We start from the raw sequence: 15,999 nt of genomic DNA, 5'->3' as shown, positions 1-15,999 counted from the left end.
TTAAAGGCTGAATGATTTTATATTTGCCCCTGGAGGTAATAGGGAGCTACTGGAATTTATTGAGTGGAAGGGACAGGGCAGGGATTTATAAAAATCCCTTAAGCTTTTAGACTGGGAGGGGAGCAGCTGGGAGACATAGTGGCTAGAGTGCTGAGACTGGAATTAGGAAGACCCAAATTCACATCTTTTTAAAAAACATTTTAATAACTAATTAATTTACATATAACTGAAAGTGATGGTATTTCTAACTATGCAGTAATGTGTTATAAAATAAGTAATCTTGAAAGCAGCAAAAGTACACTATTAATGGGGCAGCTAGGTGGCACAGTGGATAAAGTGCCAGCCCTGAAGTCAGGAGGACCTGAGTTCAAATCTGACTTCATACACTTAACACTTCCTAGCTGTGTGACCCTAGGCAAGTCACTTAACCCCCCCAAAAAGTACATTGTTAATGTATATAAAAACTGTAATAGGATGAATTTTTATGAGTATTAGCGCTGTAATGTTTTCAAGTTATGTACCCTGAGTTCAAATCTAACCTCAGATACTAGTTGTATGACCCTGGACAAGTCACTTTATCCCTTTTGCCTCAGTTTCCTCATCCATAAAATGTGCTGAAGAAAAAAACGACAAATCTTTGCCAAGAAATCCCCCAAAGGGATCACAAAGAGTTGTATATGGCTGGAAAATAACTAAACAATGATAACAATTAGAGTAGAGATAGACTTGAGGCAGAAAGATGAGTCAGAAGGCTATTGAAATAGTCTTGATAAAATAAAACGAGAAGCTATGGTAGTGGCTAGGTGAGGAGATAGAGGAAACAAGTAGAGAAATGTTGTAAAGGCAAACATGACTAAAATACATTTGGTAGTGAAGGAATGAAGGAGGGAGGGAAGGAGGAAAGGAATGTAGGAAGGAGAAAGATAGAATAAAGGAAGGGAAGGAAGGAGGGAGAAGAAAAGGGAAAAAAAAGAAGAAAAAAAGTATTGTGTCTCCCATATGCCAAGTATTTGTAAATATTATCGCACTCGATCTTTACAACAAAACTGAAGGTGATATTAGACTATCAGGATAATAGCAAAAGATGTGACATTATTATACCTATTTTACAGTTGAGGAAAATGAGACAGAGGTTAAGTGACTTGCCCACAATCACACAGTCTGCGACGATAGATTTGAACTCAGGTTTTCATGACTCTGGGCCTGGAACTTGATCTACTCCACTACCTAGTTGTTTCTGGATTTGCTATGTTGGGTGAGTGGGTGTGAAAAGACAAGATAAAAATGGAGGTTGTGGGCCTGGGTGATTAGGAGGAGGATGGTACACTTGGCAGTAAGAAGTAAGTTCAAAAGAGGGAAGGATTTAGGGGAAAACTAAGAAGTTGAGTCTTACACTTGTTGAGTTTGAGGTATCTATAAGTTATCCAGTTCAAAATGTCTGAAAGACAGTTGGTGATGCTATATTTGTAGCATGAGAAGAGCTTTAATAGATCTGGGAATCACGTACATGGAGATGATAGTTGAATTCATGAGAGGTAATAAGATCTCCACGTGAGAGAGTGTAGAGAGAAGAGAAAAGCATCCTGACAGAGCACTAGGAGACACCCATGACATGACTGATGAACCAGGAAAGGAGCCTGAAGTGGATAGAGTCCTAAGGTCTCCCACAGTAAGACATGGATGATGACGCATCAAAGGAGACTAAAAAGATTAAGAAACAGCTAAATAGACAGAAAAAGGCTTAATAGAGAACAGCTTTAGTAACTTTAGAGAGGACAATTTCAATTGAATGATGATTTCAAAATCCAAATTGTAACAGGTGGAGAAAAGAATTTATTATCTTTGGTTCTGACATCACCTTGATTTCCTAATATGTCCTATATGTCCTTATACCCAACTACTGCTATACACAACGATTCTGTGTGTGTGTGTGTGTGTGTGTGTGTGTGTGTGTGTGTGTGTAAGCACACTTACCTAACATCATATAGCTAGTAAGTGTCTGATTTGAACTCAAGTTCTTCTGGCTCCAGGACCAATTGCTCTATCTACTGAGCTACCTGGTTGCCCCAGAATAATAATCTCTTAATGATTTTTTTTTTTTTTTGGTCCTCATCTTTTTGTCTTTCTCGACAGCATTTGACACTATTGACCATCATCTCCTCCTGTATACTTTCTATTCTCTGGTTTCCATGATATTGTTCTTTCTCGGTTCTTTCCCACTTAACTGGCCATTCCTTTTCAATCTTTGTTGCATCAATAGCTATGTCTTGACCCCCTGACTATGGATGCACCTCAAAACTTTACCTTGCCCTTCTAGTCTCTTTACACATTTCCTAAATGATCTCAACAGCCCCTCCTAGGTTCAGTAATCATTTTAGTGTAAATACTATCACATTTGTATATCTAAACCTATAGATAAGAAAACCCTGTGGAGTTCCAATCCTGTGTCAGCAACTGCCCATTGGCCATTTTCAACTGATTGTCCCATAAACATCCCAAACTCAATATGTCCAAAATAGAGCTCACTTTATTTCTTCCCAAATAGCCTCTTATTTTTCTTCCTTGTTTCTTTCTAGACACCACTGTCTTTCCAGTAACCCACCTCAGATTCATTCTCAATTTTTCACTTTTACCTCACATTCGATGAGTAGTCAAATCTTGTCTGTTCTGCTTCTATATCTATCTCTTTCCAATTCTCTCTCATCCACTGGCACTGAAATTATAGGACTAGAGTTCAGTGTCTACCTCTGAAATCACTATTTGTGTGACTTGGGGAGCTGATTTTCTTCCTTGCTCCCTTCCTGGATTATATGATCAGCTTATTATTGTTTTATCTTTTCTGATTTTTGAGTAATAAGCCAGAGCCAATGCTAAGTAGGATAAGGTGGGACTGGCAAGGTTTTTCCTGGGCCCCTGGGGGCCCTCAGGAGAGGTTGCGTGGTCTAGGCTTGGGGTTTCACCAACCCTTTTGGCCTTTTGTCCCCCAGACATCACTTGTGCATCTGTTGAAGACAGTCCGTCTCCTGCGGCTCCTGCGGCTGCTGCAGAAGCTGGATCGGTATTCCCAGTACAGTGCCATGGTGCTCACCCTGCTCATGTCTGTATTTGCCCTGCTGGCGCACTGGATGGCCTGTATCTGGTATGTCATTGGTCGAAAGGAGATGGAGGCCAATGACCCACTGGTCTGGGACATTGGTGAGTACTGGATTCCTGCCTCCTTCTCACCCCCAAGACCCTTACTAAACCTCTATCTTGGGAATTCCCTTGGAAATTTTTAGTCCCTAATCAACTTTAATGTTTAATCTCTAGCCAGCTTCCTATGGGACCCTCTCAGCAACCCCTCTCAGGACCCTTGGATCGATTCTTCCAGTAACCCAACTCTATAGGATCCTCTTACTAGCCATCTCCGCTTCATGAGCCCTCCCAAACCCTCACTTTCTCCCCAATCTTTCCCCAAGGGAGTAGCTGAGACCCCCACATCCTGACCATAATCCCCAAATTTCTAATGTTCCTCAATCTTGGACAGAAACTAGAGAACATTTAGTCACAGATGAGGAAACTGGAGTTAAGTGAGTTGTCCGAGATCTACAGGTTTAGGAATAATCTTTGAGCTGAATTGTCCTTTCTCTCCCTGTTACCGCCCTGCCCTGCCCAGTGTAGGTGCAAGGTGGACTCACAGGCTCTGGACACCATTCTGTTCTCCTGTTTCCCAATGCAGGCTGGTTACATGAATTGGGCAAAAGGCTGGAGTCTCCCTATGTGAATGGGTCGGCCATGGGCGGCCCCTCCCGGAGAAGTGCCTACATCGCTGCCCTCTACTTTACGCTCAGCAGCCTCACTAGCGTGGGCTTTGGCAACGTCTGCGCCAACACGGACGCAGAGAAGATTTTCTCCATCTGCACCATGCTTATCGGGGGTGAGACACTCTCCATCTCCACTGCCCCTCGCCTGCCCACCTCACATTCTCTCTTTCCCATTCTCTCTCTCAGTCACTCTACTGGACCTTGTGGCTCTCCAGCCCCCAGGCCCTGGGTTAATTTCCCTCATGGGGAGGTCATGGGGTATGGTCACAGGGTATGGTCCCACCCATCAGTATATATATCCATCAGTGGGATTTGTAGAGTAGCAGAAAACACAGTCTCTTGGGAGAAGCGTGGGGGCATCTTTACCTACCTGACCATCCATTGCTCTTTCCTCTCCCACCAGCACTAATGCATGCTGTGGTGTTCGGAAACGTGACAGCCATCATCCAGCGCATGTACTCCAGGCGCTCGCTCTACCACACGCGCATGAAAGACCTGAAGGACTTTATCCGGGTGCACCGCCTGCCCCGACCCCTCAAACAGCGCATGCTGGAGTACTTCCAGACTACGTGGGCTGTCAACAGTGGCATCGACGCCAACGAGGTCAGCACAGCAGCCCATGCAGCCCTCGGATCGTGCGGGAGCTGGGCAAAGGGTCAGAGAGGGTTCTCCCAGGGCAAGATCCCAAATCAAGGGGCAGAGAGGCAGGGGAGGGTGGTCCGGAAACGCCCGAAGGTTGTTGGACTCATGTGAGTGCCAGTGTGACAGAACTTTTAAGGAAACTGATAAAATCTTAGACTACACCGGGAGGCACAGAGGCAAGAACTGCCTCAAGTTTTGCTCTGTTCAGTTCTGGGTGCCGTATTTAGGAAGAACCCTGATCAGATGAAGAGAGTTGGGGGGAGGTGACCAAAAGGATGCAGAGCCTTGAATTCACATCAAATGGAGATGGTTAAAGTATTTGAGTCAGCTTAACCTGAAGAAGAGGTTTAGGTGGCAGGTGATGGCTGTCTTCAAGTATATAAAGGGAGTATCACATGACAGAAAGATTAGACTGCCCAGAGGGCAGGACTAGGAGCAGAGGAAGTGTAGAGAGACATATTTTTTTAAATAAAGCTTTTTATTTTCAAAACATATGCATAGATATTTTCCAACATTTATTACAAAACCTTGACACATTTAGTCTTGAATCAAGGGCATAAAAACTTCTTAATATTTAGATCTATCTCAAAGTAGAATAGACTGATTTAGGAGGTAATAGGTCTCTCTACAAAGAGTCACTTATTGGGGATGTTGTCGTATGTTGTCCGGGTTGGACATGGGTAGCCTCTGAGGTCCATCCCAACCATTCTGTGATTCTGAGAGTCCAGGTGATCAGAGGGGCACACCATCACCAATAAATGGGGGAACTTCTCATTGCTGTCAGGGCTGAGACACAGGAGAAGCGACCAGGGGAGGTGATCAGGTTGGGAAATAAGCGCTCCGTTGATACAGATCTCACAGCAGGTTAGGAATCAGTGCAACTGCGTCGGCGTAACCTAAGCTCTTTATGCAGTTGCTAAAGGACTTCCCAGATGAGCTGCGGGCTGACATTGCCATGCACCTGAACCGGGAGATTCTGCAGCTGCCCCTCTTTGGAGCAGCGAGTCGAGGCTGCTTGAGAGCCCTCTCACTGCACATCAAGACCTCGTTCTGTGCTCCTGGAGAGTACCTGCTACGAAGAGGGGATGCGCTTCAGGCATATTACTATGTCTGTTCTGGATCACTTGAAGTCCTACAGGACAACATGGTGCTGGCTATTTTAGGTGAGACACTAGGCTTGGCTGTAGGGACTACGCAGAGAGTTCAGGGCTGGCATCTGGAATTCTCGATGACTATACTCCTATTCTCTCAGTCCCACTGAACATCCTTCCAGTGACTCTCCTGTTAATTCTTCTTTAACTGGCCAGTTCCACTGACCATTTCCACTCCTGCTAAACATTCCATCCATTGATGATTTTAGGCACTGATCATCTCTGATCATTACTGGTTATTCTGATCACTGGCTATGTTCTACCTCAAATACTGACCATCTTCCTCTCATCTCTCATTCCACCCACTGATCATTCTACCTTTACTGATCATTTCATCCATTAAATATCTTCTTCTTCTCAATAATGATTCTAAACACTGGTCATTCCAGCGACTGACCTTTCCCTAGAACCACTGATAATTCCAATCACTGCCCATACTCTATCTCCAGTGATCATTCTATTTCCTGACTCTCCTCTACTTTTATTACTCAGCCCACACATTGGTGATTATTTCAGCGATTGACATGCCCTCCACCAATCATTCCAGCCACTGAATCTCTTCACAACCTCATTAATTTCTTCATCTATTGACCACCTGCAACTCCAACCAAACACTGACCATAGTGATCACTACCCCAATCCCTTTGACCATTCCTCTCTCTGATTAATATCTTCGATTCCATGCTCAAGCCTCCCTCATTGATCAGACACTGACCATCCACTGTCCATGTCACTCACAGGGAAGGGGGACCTGATTGGAGCAGATGTCTCGGAGCCAGGACTGGACCCTGGGTTGGGATCAGGATCAGGCTCCTCGGGTTGTGTCCTGAAGACGGATGCTGATGTAAAGGCACTGACCTACTGTGGCTTGCAACAGCTAAGCGGTCAAGGTCTAGCTGATGTTCTGCGGCTCTATCCTGAATATGGGGCTGCTTTCCGAGCTGGCTTGGCTCGAGACCTCACCTTCAACCTGCACCGGGGCTCAGACTCCCATGTACGTATATCATCTACTATATTAGGGCCCTTTCTATCCCACCTCCTGAAACACATGCTTATACTACCCCTCAGCAGGGATTCCCTTGCCAGACTCCTTCAAGACATGCTCAGTGTGCAGATATTCACATGTAGCCATTGTCTCAGCTTCATTGTCCTTGTTGCTCATCTGACTGACCTTTTCCTACGTATACATCCATTCATTCATTTATCAGATTTAACTGTTTTTCATGTTAGACACTCTACCAGGATTGAGGTTTTGTGCTAGACAATCCTTGACTTCAGTCCCTATACCTGTATCTGGAATTTTTGTATTCTTATATTTGTATTTTGGTTTTCCCTATCTTTTTCTGGTTTTATCTTTTTCCCCTCCAGTGCTTTATCTTCCTTTCTCTCTCCATTTGTCTCTCTGGCTATGACTTCAGAATTGGGGAAAGGATGCACCTGAACCTCTGTCATCAGAATTCCCCCCTTTCCCTCCCCATACATGCCTTCCGCTCTCTACCTGACTCTGAAGAACACTAGTTTGAGGGTGGGGGAAGAGCTGGGAGATGGCCTTGGAGACACCAAGGTGACATATCTCAGATACTAACTCTCATTTCCCCTCCTCCTCTCTAATCCCCCTCTCTAGGGTCTCAGTCGCTTTTGTCGCTCCCCACGTCATTCTCAGGTAACCTGTGCCCCTGGGGAGGGGGCTGGACTGGGAAAACCCCAGGGGCTCAGGGCAGGAAAGAGCAAGCCTCTTAAGGGCAGGGTCTATTTCATTAAAAAAAAAAAAAAATCTGTATTCCTAGCACCTAGCAATACACACATACATATATATGTATACATATGTGCATATATATAAGCATATATACATATATGCATGTATATATGAGCAAATAATCCTGTAACAAATATAAGGGTTGGGAAATTGTATCTTTCCTCAGTCCTGCAGCTGCTTAGGACAAAATCATTTGAAAAGAGAGAAGCTTCTTCAAGCTATAAAAGTTTTAGAGAAGAAGGCTCCCTTACTCAGAGAAGGGGCAATCTTCTCTGTGGCCCCTGAGGCCATAAATGGCCACTCTTCCTTTAGCCCCAGTCAGACAGCTTCGGTTCCTCCTCAGACAAGACCCTGACATCATCTATCGTGGAGGCCGAAGGAGGCCCAGAGCCTGCGGGAGCCCCTCGACCCCGCCGGCCACTCCTGCTGCCTAGCCTCAGTCCTGCTCGGCCCAGAGGCTCCCTTGCCAGCCTTCTGGGTGATGAGTTGCCTCCATTCTCTGCCCTCACTTCTTCCCCTTCCCTATCTCCCACCCCTTCCCCTGCCCCGGCTGGCCGGGGCCAAAGTCCCTCCCTTCATGCCCCCCTGAAGGGTCCTGCTGCCTGGAAGGCCCCTCAGCTGCTCATCCCCCCACTGGGCACCTATGGACCCCCGGACCTCAGCCCCCGGTGAGATGCCAGCCATCCCTAATCCTCACTCCTCTTCCTAACTTTCTAAAGCTCTTTCTATTGTGTCACTCACTCTAAATCCTGACTTTTATTGCTGAGCCACTGCCCACTTTGCAAATCTCCCAGCCCAGTCCATCTTTGCCCATTGTCCCCACTTTACCCACTTCCTAACGTGCCTTTACTTCTCCTTACTGACCTGACTTTGTCCCCCTTCTGTCCCTTCACTGCATCCTCTGCTTTCTCCACTTGTAACGATTGCCTTTCCCACCCCCATCCTCCTCCCCGGCTTCCCCAGGGTAGTGGATGGCATCGAGGACTCTAGCAGCACTGGGGAATCTCAGAGTTTCCAGTTTAGCCGGGGACCCAAGCTGCCTCGCCCTCGAAGACAGTCACCTCCCTCAGGTACCAGTCCCAACTTCCACTTAATTCAGATCCCACTTTCTAAAGGAAGCTCCCCCCACCCTTTTCATTTCACCCTCCATCCCCTATTGCTGGGGCATCCCTTCTAGATCACTTTCTGTTTTCAGTGAGTATATCTTGCATGTACATAATTTGCAAATTATCTCTCCCATTAGAATGTAAGTTCCTTGTAGGCAAGGGCCATGTTTTTACTTTCTATCTTGCAGCACTTTTGAATATATAAAAACTTGTTGATTGTTCAAGACCCAAGGCTATCATAAATCAATCAATTCCATACTCCTTTGGGTTGTCCCCACCTCCTTCCATCTCTCTGTTCTCCAGAGACTCCCAAAGATTCCCTGTGTAAAAAAGAGAGAAAACTCCTTCCTTTCATCCAATCTTTGCAGTCTACAGGCCAGCCAGATTCACCCACACTGACCATCTATCTTTTCTTTCCCCCTTCTGACTTTAGAGTCTGGGCCCAACAAGGAGCTGGCTGCTGAAACAGAGGAGATGAAAGTGAAAGTCTGTAGATTGAACAGAGAGGTGAGATAATCTTAACAACTGGCATATATGTAAAGTGCTCTAAGATGTATAAAATGCTTTAAGGACCCTTTCACATTTGATCCTTATCACAACCCTGTGAGATAGGCACTATGGAATTTATGCTGAGGAAACTGAGGCTAGAGAGATTGAACAATTTGCCCATGATAATGAATCTCCCTTTTTCTCCTGATTTTGAATCCAGTGTTCCCCTTGATGTTTTCCTTGTCCAATTAATGGGAGAAAATGCCCTTTAAAGAGACATTCCCTCTCATCTCCAAATTGGATGGATTTGTTGACCTAGAAAGAGAAACCCTCAATTCTGGGGTATGGAATAAGTGGCCCATATGCAACTTGGACTTCCTCCGTCACTTATCTTTCTAGAACTTCCTCTAACCTTTTCACTATTTGAATACAGGAAAGTAGAAACTAGAGGAGGCATAGTAGGGAGAGGACAAGGAAGACCGGAAGGAGGGAAGTCACTGAGTTCCCTGCTGGTCAGGACTCCAGATATCCTGGGTCTTGGTTTGATCTTCCAGGTGGGAGTGGGGGGGGGGCAAACCCTCCACTAGGCAGATCTCAGACTTGAATTAGAGGGTATAACATATCCATTTGTCTCTGAGTTGTTGCCAGGGAGCCATAGGTTTCTCACCCTAGGGATTTTGTCACCCTCTTTGCTCTGGTAAACAGCCACTATCCCACAGGGGCTGGGGGTGGGGAGAGAGATGGGCAGAGCACTTGTTAGTGGGACAGAAAAAAGCCCTGGAAGACCTTGTACTCAGCTGTGCCTTTTCCCTGGAATAAGCCCTGAGAGATGGAAAGTACCAGGAATTTGCAAACAAACTTAGTCGTTTGCAGAACCTGATAGCTTTACCTCCATTGGACTTGTACAAGAGCCTTTCACATTGTTTATTATGGCATCACAAGTTTGAAACAAGTTTGTAAACTGCATCAGTCAATCAACAAGTATTTGTTAAGTGTCTAGAAGGGGCCAGGCACTGTGCTAAGTACCAGGAATACAAAGAATGGCAAAAGATAGTCTCTGGCTTCTTTTCACACTCTAAAGAGGGAGACAACATGCAACAAGAACATACAAATAAGATCTATTCAGAATAAATTGTGTGAAAATTCCCTCAGAGGGATGCCACTAGTATTAAGGGGGATCAGAAAAGACTTCTTATAGAAGGTGAGACTTTAGTTGGGAATTGAAGGAAGCCAGGAAGCAGAGAAAAAGGAGATTATTCTAGGTGTGGGGCGGACAGCCAATAAAAATGTAGGGAATCTGGAGATGGAGAATCTTTGCTGAGGAATAGCAAGGAACCCAGTATCACTGGATTTCAAGGTAAATGGAATAAGGTGTAAGAGACAAACAGGTGTGTGTGTATGTGGGGGGACAGACTATAAAGAGCTTTGAACCAAATACAGGACTTTGTACTTGATCTTGCAAGTGTTGGAAAGATGCTTCTTGTTGTTGAGTTGTTTTACTCATGTCTGATTCTTTCTAACTTCATTTGGGGTTTTCTTGGCAAAGATACTAGATAGGCTTCTCCACACTTTTTATTTTTATTTTTTAACAATGAGGAAATTGAGGCAAACAGGGTTAAATGACTTACCCATCTAGTGCATGTCTGAGGTTGGATTTGAGCTCAAGTCCAGGGTCAGCGCTCTATTCACTGTGCCAGCTAACTGCTCTAGAGAGATACTGGAGCACATTAAATGCAAGGGAAAAATAAGATGATCAGCTTTTCAGATGACCTTTGGGATCATCCATTCCAACCTCTTCATTTTACAGTTGTCTTCAGATAGTTTGTTGTAACATGCTCTCTTGGCAGTTACTATTACTAGTCTGTCATAGGCCCAACAGAGTACCTTTGACCACTGACCTTTGCAGTGTCAACTCTACCGGGCTCGCCTCCTCTGAGGCCTTCAAAGGTCTTTGGCCACGATCTCTGGAATCTATAGTTTAATAACCAGTAGCACGCTCAAGAACAGCCACGTGTGATCTTAAAAGCCTTTATTATACCTACTCACATTATGCCCTGACTTGATGCCCTGACTTGTTGGTTCCCTAGTGAACACCTGGTCAGAAGACCCACATGTTCACTAATGAAACTCCTTACTTCTCTCGGCTATCCATCAGCTTGGAGCCAGGTTAAAGAGAGCGACTGCTATCTGCAGTGGGCTTATAAAGGGCCTGTGAGGTCACACACACAGCCAATCAGCGAGAGAGCTGTCACCCATTACGAAGCTATCTCAGTATGGCCAAGATCCCACCACAGGGCAGTCCTAATATCCACAGAGAATACTTCGGGGCCACTCAATCTCCTGTTACACTGTGGCCACCCATTTAAAGGACCCTTACAATTCCCTTCTCTTGTTTTGTGGGAACCGCATCCTTACAGTTTGTCCAAGTCTTATAAATGGTAAATAGTAGTAGTAACTAATAGTTATATAGCACTTTAAGGTTTGTGAAGTGTTGTTATCTTATTTGACCTTTCCAACAACCCTGTAATATTATTCTCTCTATTTTACAGATGGGGAAATTGAGGTTGAGAGAATTTAAATGATTTACTCAGGGTTGGCTCAGCTAGTGTGAGACAGAATTCTAAGTCAAGACTTTCTGACTCCAAGCCCTGTTATTTCTAAACTGGGGACTTACCTCATTCTTGCCTCCATAGCCCCTCATATTATATTACTTCTTGTTCTATTTAAAAGCCTCTATTTCCTCTAGGCCCCTAAGAACTCCACAATGCATGCTCAAGCTGGTTTCTGACTCCTTTCTCATCAATCATAGCCACCTTTCATCCTCTTAATATCACCTGTGTGTGCTATCTCTGGGGCTATCCTGTTCTCCACAGCCAGAAGAACTAACATTTCCTTAGGAGTTATTTATTCTTTAAAGTTCCGTGGTTTCAATGGTGTGTGTGTCTGCTCTCCTATTGATAAAGATTACAACAATTCTATGTCTTAATAGATAGGTCTTCATTAATTGCTGTGACTAGGAAAACAAATGAACACCTGTAGTTCTTTTCATTTTTCTAGGCTGGTTCTCAGACTTCAGACACACCATACATCACTGGACATATGCTCAAACCCTTTCCATCTTGGGAAGTTTTTGTGATCTGAAAGCACATATACTTAAAAGAAGGCATTATTAAATTGATTGCTGCATTAATTTTCTCATCAATATGTGCTGGCTTTATTGATATTAGCTAATTAACAAGAAAATTTGTGCACCTTTGGTTTTCACAGTATCTACATTTCCTAGGGTATCCCTCCCCTTCCCAGATTGCTCCTAAGCCTTTTTATTAGCAAATAATAACAAAGGTGAGCCATATTTTAGCAAAACAGACAACATATTGAAATTGTTTGGCCTTATGTGGTGGGTTCCAAATCCTCTGCAAAAACCCTGTGGAGGGGGTACAGAATGTCTTCCGGGAATCATGCTTGGTCATGTTAATTTTGCCATATCCAATTTTGCTTGTTATTGTTATTCTTTCTCTGCATTGCTGCAGTGTCTTTTCACACTTCTCTGAACGCATATTCATGGTTTCTTTCAGAATAAGAACATTCCATTATCTTCATGTATCACAACATCCATGGGAATCTACATTGTTTCCAATTCTTTACTACTTAAACAAAACAAAAACAAAAAACCAAAAACTTGCTATTACAAATATTTTGTTGGAAGAAGGGTCCTTTTTTTTCTTTTTCCTTTTTTGGTCATTGGCCTTCTTAGGATATAGACTTGTTCTGGGGGTCTCTGGATCAAAAACTGGTAATTTTAGTCAATTTCTTTGTATAGTTCCAAATTAGCATAGCCTTGTAGAATTTAAGGTGACTTTGTGCCCGCTTAATTGGCATTAATTGATTAGACACCTTTGATTTTCATAGAATCTACATTTCCTAGGGTAGAACATAGGAAGAGGATTTTAATGGAGGCCTACAGTAATAACTATTTTTTGCAGATCACCCACCTCAACCAGGAAGTATCTCAGCTCAGCAGGGAACTTCGCCACATGATGCAGTTGCTTCAAGCCTGGTTGGCAACCCGGGCTCCCTTCACAGACTTTCCTGCTCCCCCTGGGGCTTCTCCTCCTCCATGTCCACCACCAAGACCTCTTTGTGTTTCTCCGTTGTTGACTGAGCCATGCCCTGGGACTCGGGATACCACATGTGCTGAGGTCCATTGTCCCCAAAGTTCTCCCCCAGCTGGTCTGAGGGAATCAGAAGTGGGGGCCTCTCCCCAGGGATCCAGGCCTGCCACACCAACTCTGTGCCCCCTGCAACTGCGCCCTCCTAGCCCTGCCTCTCGGTCTGCCCTGCTGACACCATCATCTGTCCTGGAAGTTCCAACTCCACCTGCTGGCTCTGTTTTCCCCAATGGCTCAGCTCCACTCCAGAGCACCAACCAATATCACTTTCACTCCAGTTCAGACACTTTCCACTGACCATGGTTTTGGGGCCCAGGCCTATCCAGTGGGGGCTTGGGCCACCTCCCCGGGGGGGGTACCTTGCCTGCTCACTACAGGGTCAAAAGCCACTGGCTGGACTGGTCATCATAGGGACCTCTGGACTTCAGAGGTGTGACAAATGGTGGTGAACCCTGACCCCACTCCCTCTTTCATCCTTTCCCTCCTGCCCCTGTACTCCTGGTGGAGCCATCTGAGCCAACTGTGCCCAGTGGGCATGAGATAAGGAGTTGCACCTGCGTCAGACTGGGCAGAGGAAGTGCCCTTATCCCAGGTGACCTGAAAGCAGGTAGGAAGGAGTGATGGAAGGGTGTGGGTGTCAAGAAATGGTGAGTGAATAAGGCTAGGTTAAATGGGGAAGACTCCAGCGGCAGAAGTGAAAGGCCCTGGAGATTTTCCTGCCGGGGAAGGGAAGTTTGAGGAAAGAAGCAAACACTAAGATTTGGGCTGGGAGTCTCCAAAGACACAGCTGAACTCATCTAATGGACAGACATTGAAGACCTAAGTGGTTTCTGTCTTTTGCTGAAACTCTACCAGGTATGAGAAAAGTTAGATTGTAGAAAGGATTTTCTGCCCAAAGGGAGGGAGGGAGATTTTTCTCTTGAGATCACTTGGTGAGGATGAGGAACTGTTCCCTCTACCCTCACCCTCTGAATGGGAAAATTTCACCATATCCAATGGCAATTTTTATCAGGGAATCTGAAGTCTTCAATTGTAATGTGAGATATTCAAGCATGCGAATTCTCTAGGTATCATATAGCCTAAGCTAGGAAGATTTATGGGAGTAAAGGGTTTTAAAATTAATTTTTAAAGTTTAACTTTTTCTTTTTTGTGAGGCAGTGGGAGTTAAATGACTTGCCCAGCTAGTTAGCCTTAAGCATCCGAGGTCATATTTGAATTCAGGTCTTCCTGACTTCAGGGGTAAAGATTCTTACCCCTGTACCATCTAACTACTCCCAGGGACTACGGATTAAGAGCTAGGAGGGGCTTTTAAGTCTCCAATTCCAATCCCCTCATTCTACATCTTAAAAAAACAAGGGTTGGAGAAGTTAGAGTGACTTGCCTAATCTATTTTGTTTGCAGCAGGATTTCAAATTTAGTCTTCCTGATTTTTAAATCTGGTATTCAGTCAAATCACTTTAGTGATTCAGTCAAATCATTTAGAGATCAAGATAGAGATTCTCTAGAGACTATAATTCTGTGCAAATCTGAGGGGTGAGAAAGGGAGTGAGGCAGAGTGGGAGGCTATACTCTTGCTTCCATTTGCTTCCTACTGTAAGAGTTACAAAGTACTTTTCTCAAAGGTCTCAGGAATAAAGTAGTATTACTTCCCCTCTTTTGAGAAGAAAATTTAGAGACAAAGTGGTCCTACCGTTACAAGATGTCAGAGCCGGGATTCAAATCCAGGTCTCTGGACCACTAAATCCAGCCTAGAATCACCTCTCAGTGATATTAATGTAGCTCCAGATTCTATTTACCAAAACTGACCCAGCCCTAAAATAGTATTTGAGGGTGGGGTAGGGTGGGGAGGAGGGAGGCAAAAAGGATAGGCAGCTAATACTTTCCCCCCAATCTCTAAGTACGTCTTTAGCTTTTGTTGCTTGTGTGTGTTTTATGTTTTTAGATTCCAGCTCAAGGTGACCAGTCTGGCTGTGGACGATATTCCCAGGAACCACCATTTCCAAGCTCTCCACCCCAGTTCCCCTGATTGTAATTCAGCCCATCTACCTCCCCTCCTGTATTGTCTCACACTCAGGGTCCCCTCTCCACATAAACCATTCCTGCTTCCCTGAGCATTGGGCCATGTCCTCCCTTCTCCTCTAGAGAACCTTCTTTTTCCTCTCTCTGGCTCTCATAGGGGAAATAAAATTCTCTTTATTTTTGTAGCTATTGGGCCTGGCTGTTTCTTGGGATGTGTTGGGAAGCTCCTAAAGCTCGGAGGAGGCCAGCCAAGCAGAGGACTGCAAAGGCCCTCCCAGCCCTGTGCCCCGGGGCCCCTGTTGCCATCTCTAGGAGGAGCAAAGGCGCCAACCTGCCTGGCACAACATTCACGACACCGGGGGCCCCAGGGAGGGGGTGGGGAATCCTTAACAAGTGCACGCGGGACTCGTTATAAGATCTCACTCACCTTCCCCTACAAAGCACTTGGGAAAGACAAAGCCCCGTTTCCCCCAGTCCAACAGACAAGAGTGGAGTAGGAAGGGGGCTCTGCCAGACGCAATCACTCCTTGTAAAATCCACCCCCCCCCTTGTCCCCAGTGTTGAAATGCAGCTGTGTCTGAGACGGAATATGTCATCTGCCTAAGATCTTCTGTGTCTCCCTTTCTTTCCGACTCCCACCCACCTGCTAGATATTTATAACTCATACCCTCCCAACCCTCAGCCTCCACGTTCCTGTGTCTCCACCTTCCTCTGCATCTCGGGGGGAGGGGGGCGGAGGGGGGGGCGGCCGGGTGCCTCAGTGACCAGATGGTGTTAGAGATGGGGAGGAGTAGTAGGCTTGTGAGATGCAACGAATTCTCTCCCCGCCCCACGAGGAGGGCGGTCTCCTTGGGAACGGGTTGT

The 15,999-nt window shown here is 45.3% G+C and overlaps 1 protein-coding gene across 2 annotated transcripts in view; it reads left to right on the top strand.

Annotated features, from left to right (window-relative positions):
* Nucleotides 1–15,825, top strand: part of KCNH4 (potassium voltage-gated channel subfamily H member 4) — a 25,676-nt gene extending 9,851 nt beyond the window's left edge. For both annotated transcript variants that reach the window (XM_074261562.1, XM_074261561.1), the window contains exons 7-17: nucleotides 2,988–3,195; nucleotides 3,719–3,916; nucleotides 4,207–4,406; nucleotides 5,359–5,608; nucleotides 6,337–6,590; nucleotides 7,221–7,259; nucleotides 7,665–8,020; nucleotides 8,316–8,422; nucleotides 8,892–8,965; nucleotides 12,931–13,723; nucleotides 15,059–15,825. In XM_074261562.1, the coding sequence (XP_074117663.1) occupies nucleotides 2,988–3,195; nucleotides 3,719–3,916; nucleotides 4,207–4,406; nucleotides 5,359–5,608; nucleotides 6,337–6,590; nucleotides 7,221–7,259; nucleotides 7,665–8,020; nucleotides 8,316–8,422; nucleotides 8,892–8,965; nucleotides 12,931–13,413 (2,169 nt within the window). In that variant the 3' untranslated portion in view covers nucleotides 13,414–13,723; nucleotides 15,059–15,825. The remainder of the gene's footprint in view (nucleotides 1–2,987; nucleotides 3,196–3,718; nucleotides 3,917–4,206; nucleotides 4,407–5,358; nucleotides 5,609–6,336; nucleotides 6,591–7,220; nucleotides 7,260–7,664; nucleotides 8,021–8,315; nucleotides 8,423–8,891; nucleotides 8,966–12,930; nucleotides 13,724–15,058) is intronic.
* The last annotated feature ends 174 nt before the right edge of the window (nucleotides 15,826–15,999 follow it).

The sequence above is a fragment of the Sminthopsis crassicaudata genome, chromosome 4, assembly GCF_048593235.1.
Source record: "Sminthopsis crassicaudata isolate SCR6 chromosome 4, ASM4859323v1, whole genome shotgun sequence".
NCBI classification, from domain to species: domain Eukaryota; kingdom Metazoa; phylum Chordata; class Mammalia; order Dasyuromorphia; family Dasyuridae; genus Sminthopsis; species Sminthopsis crassicaudata.
This window is presented reverse-complemented; position numbering and strand designations above follow the sequence as displayed.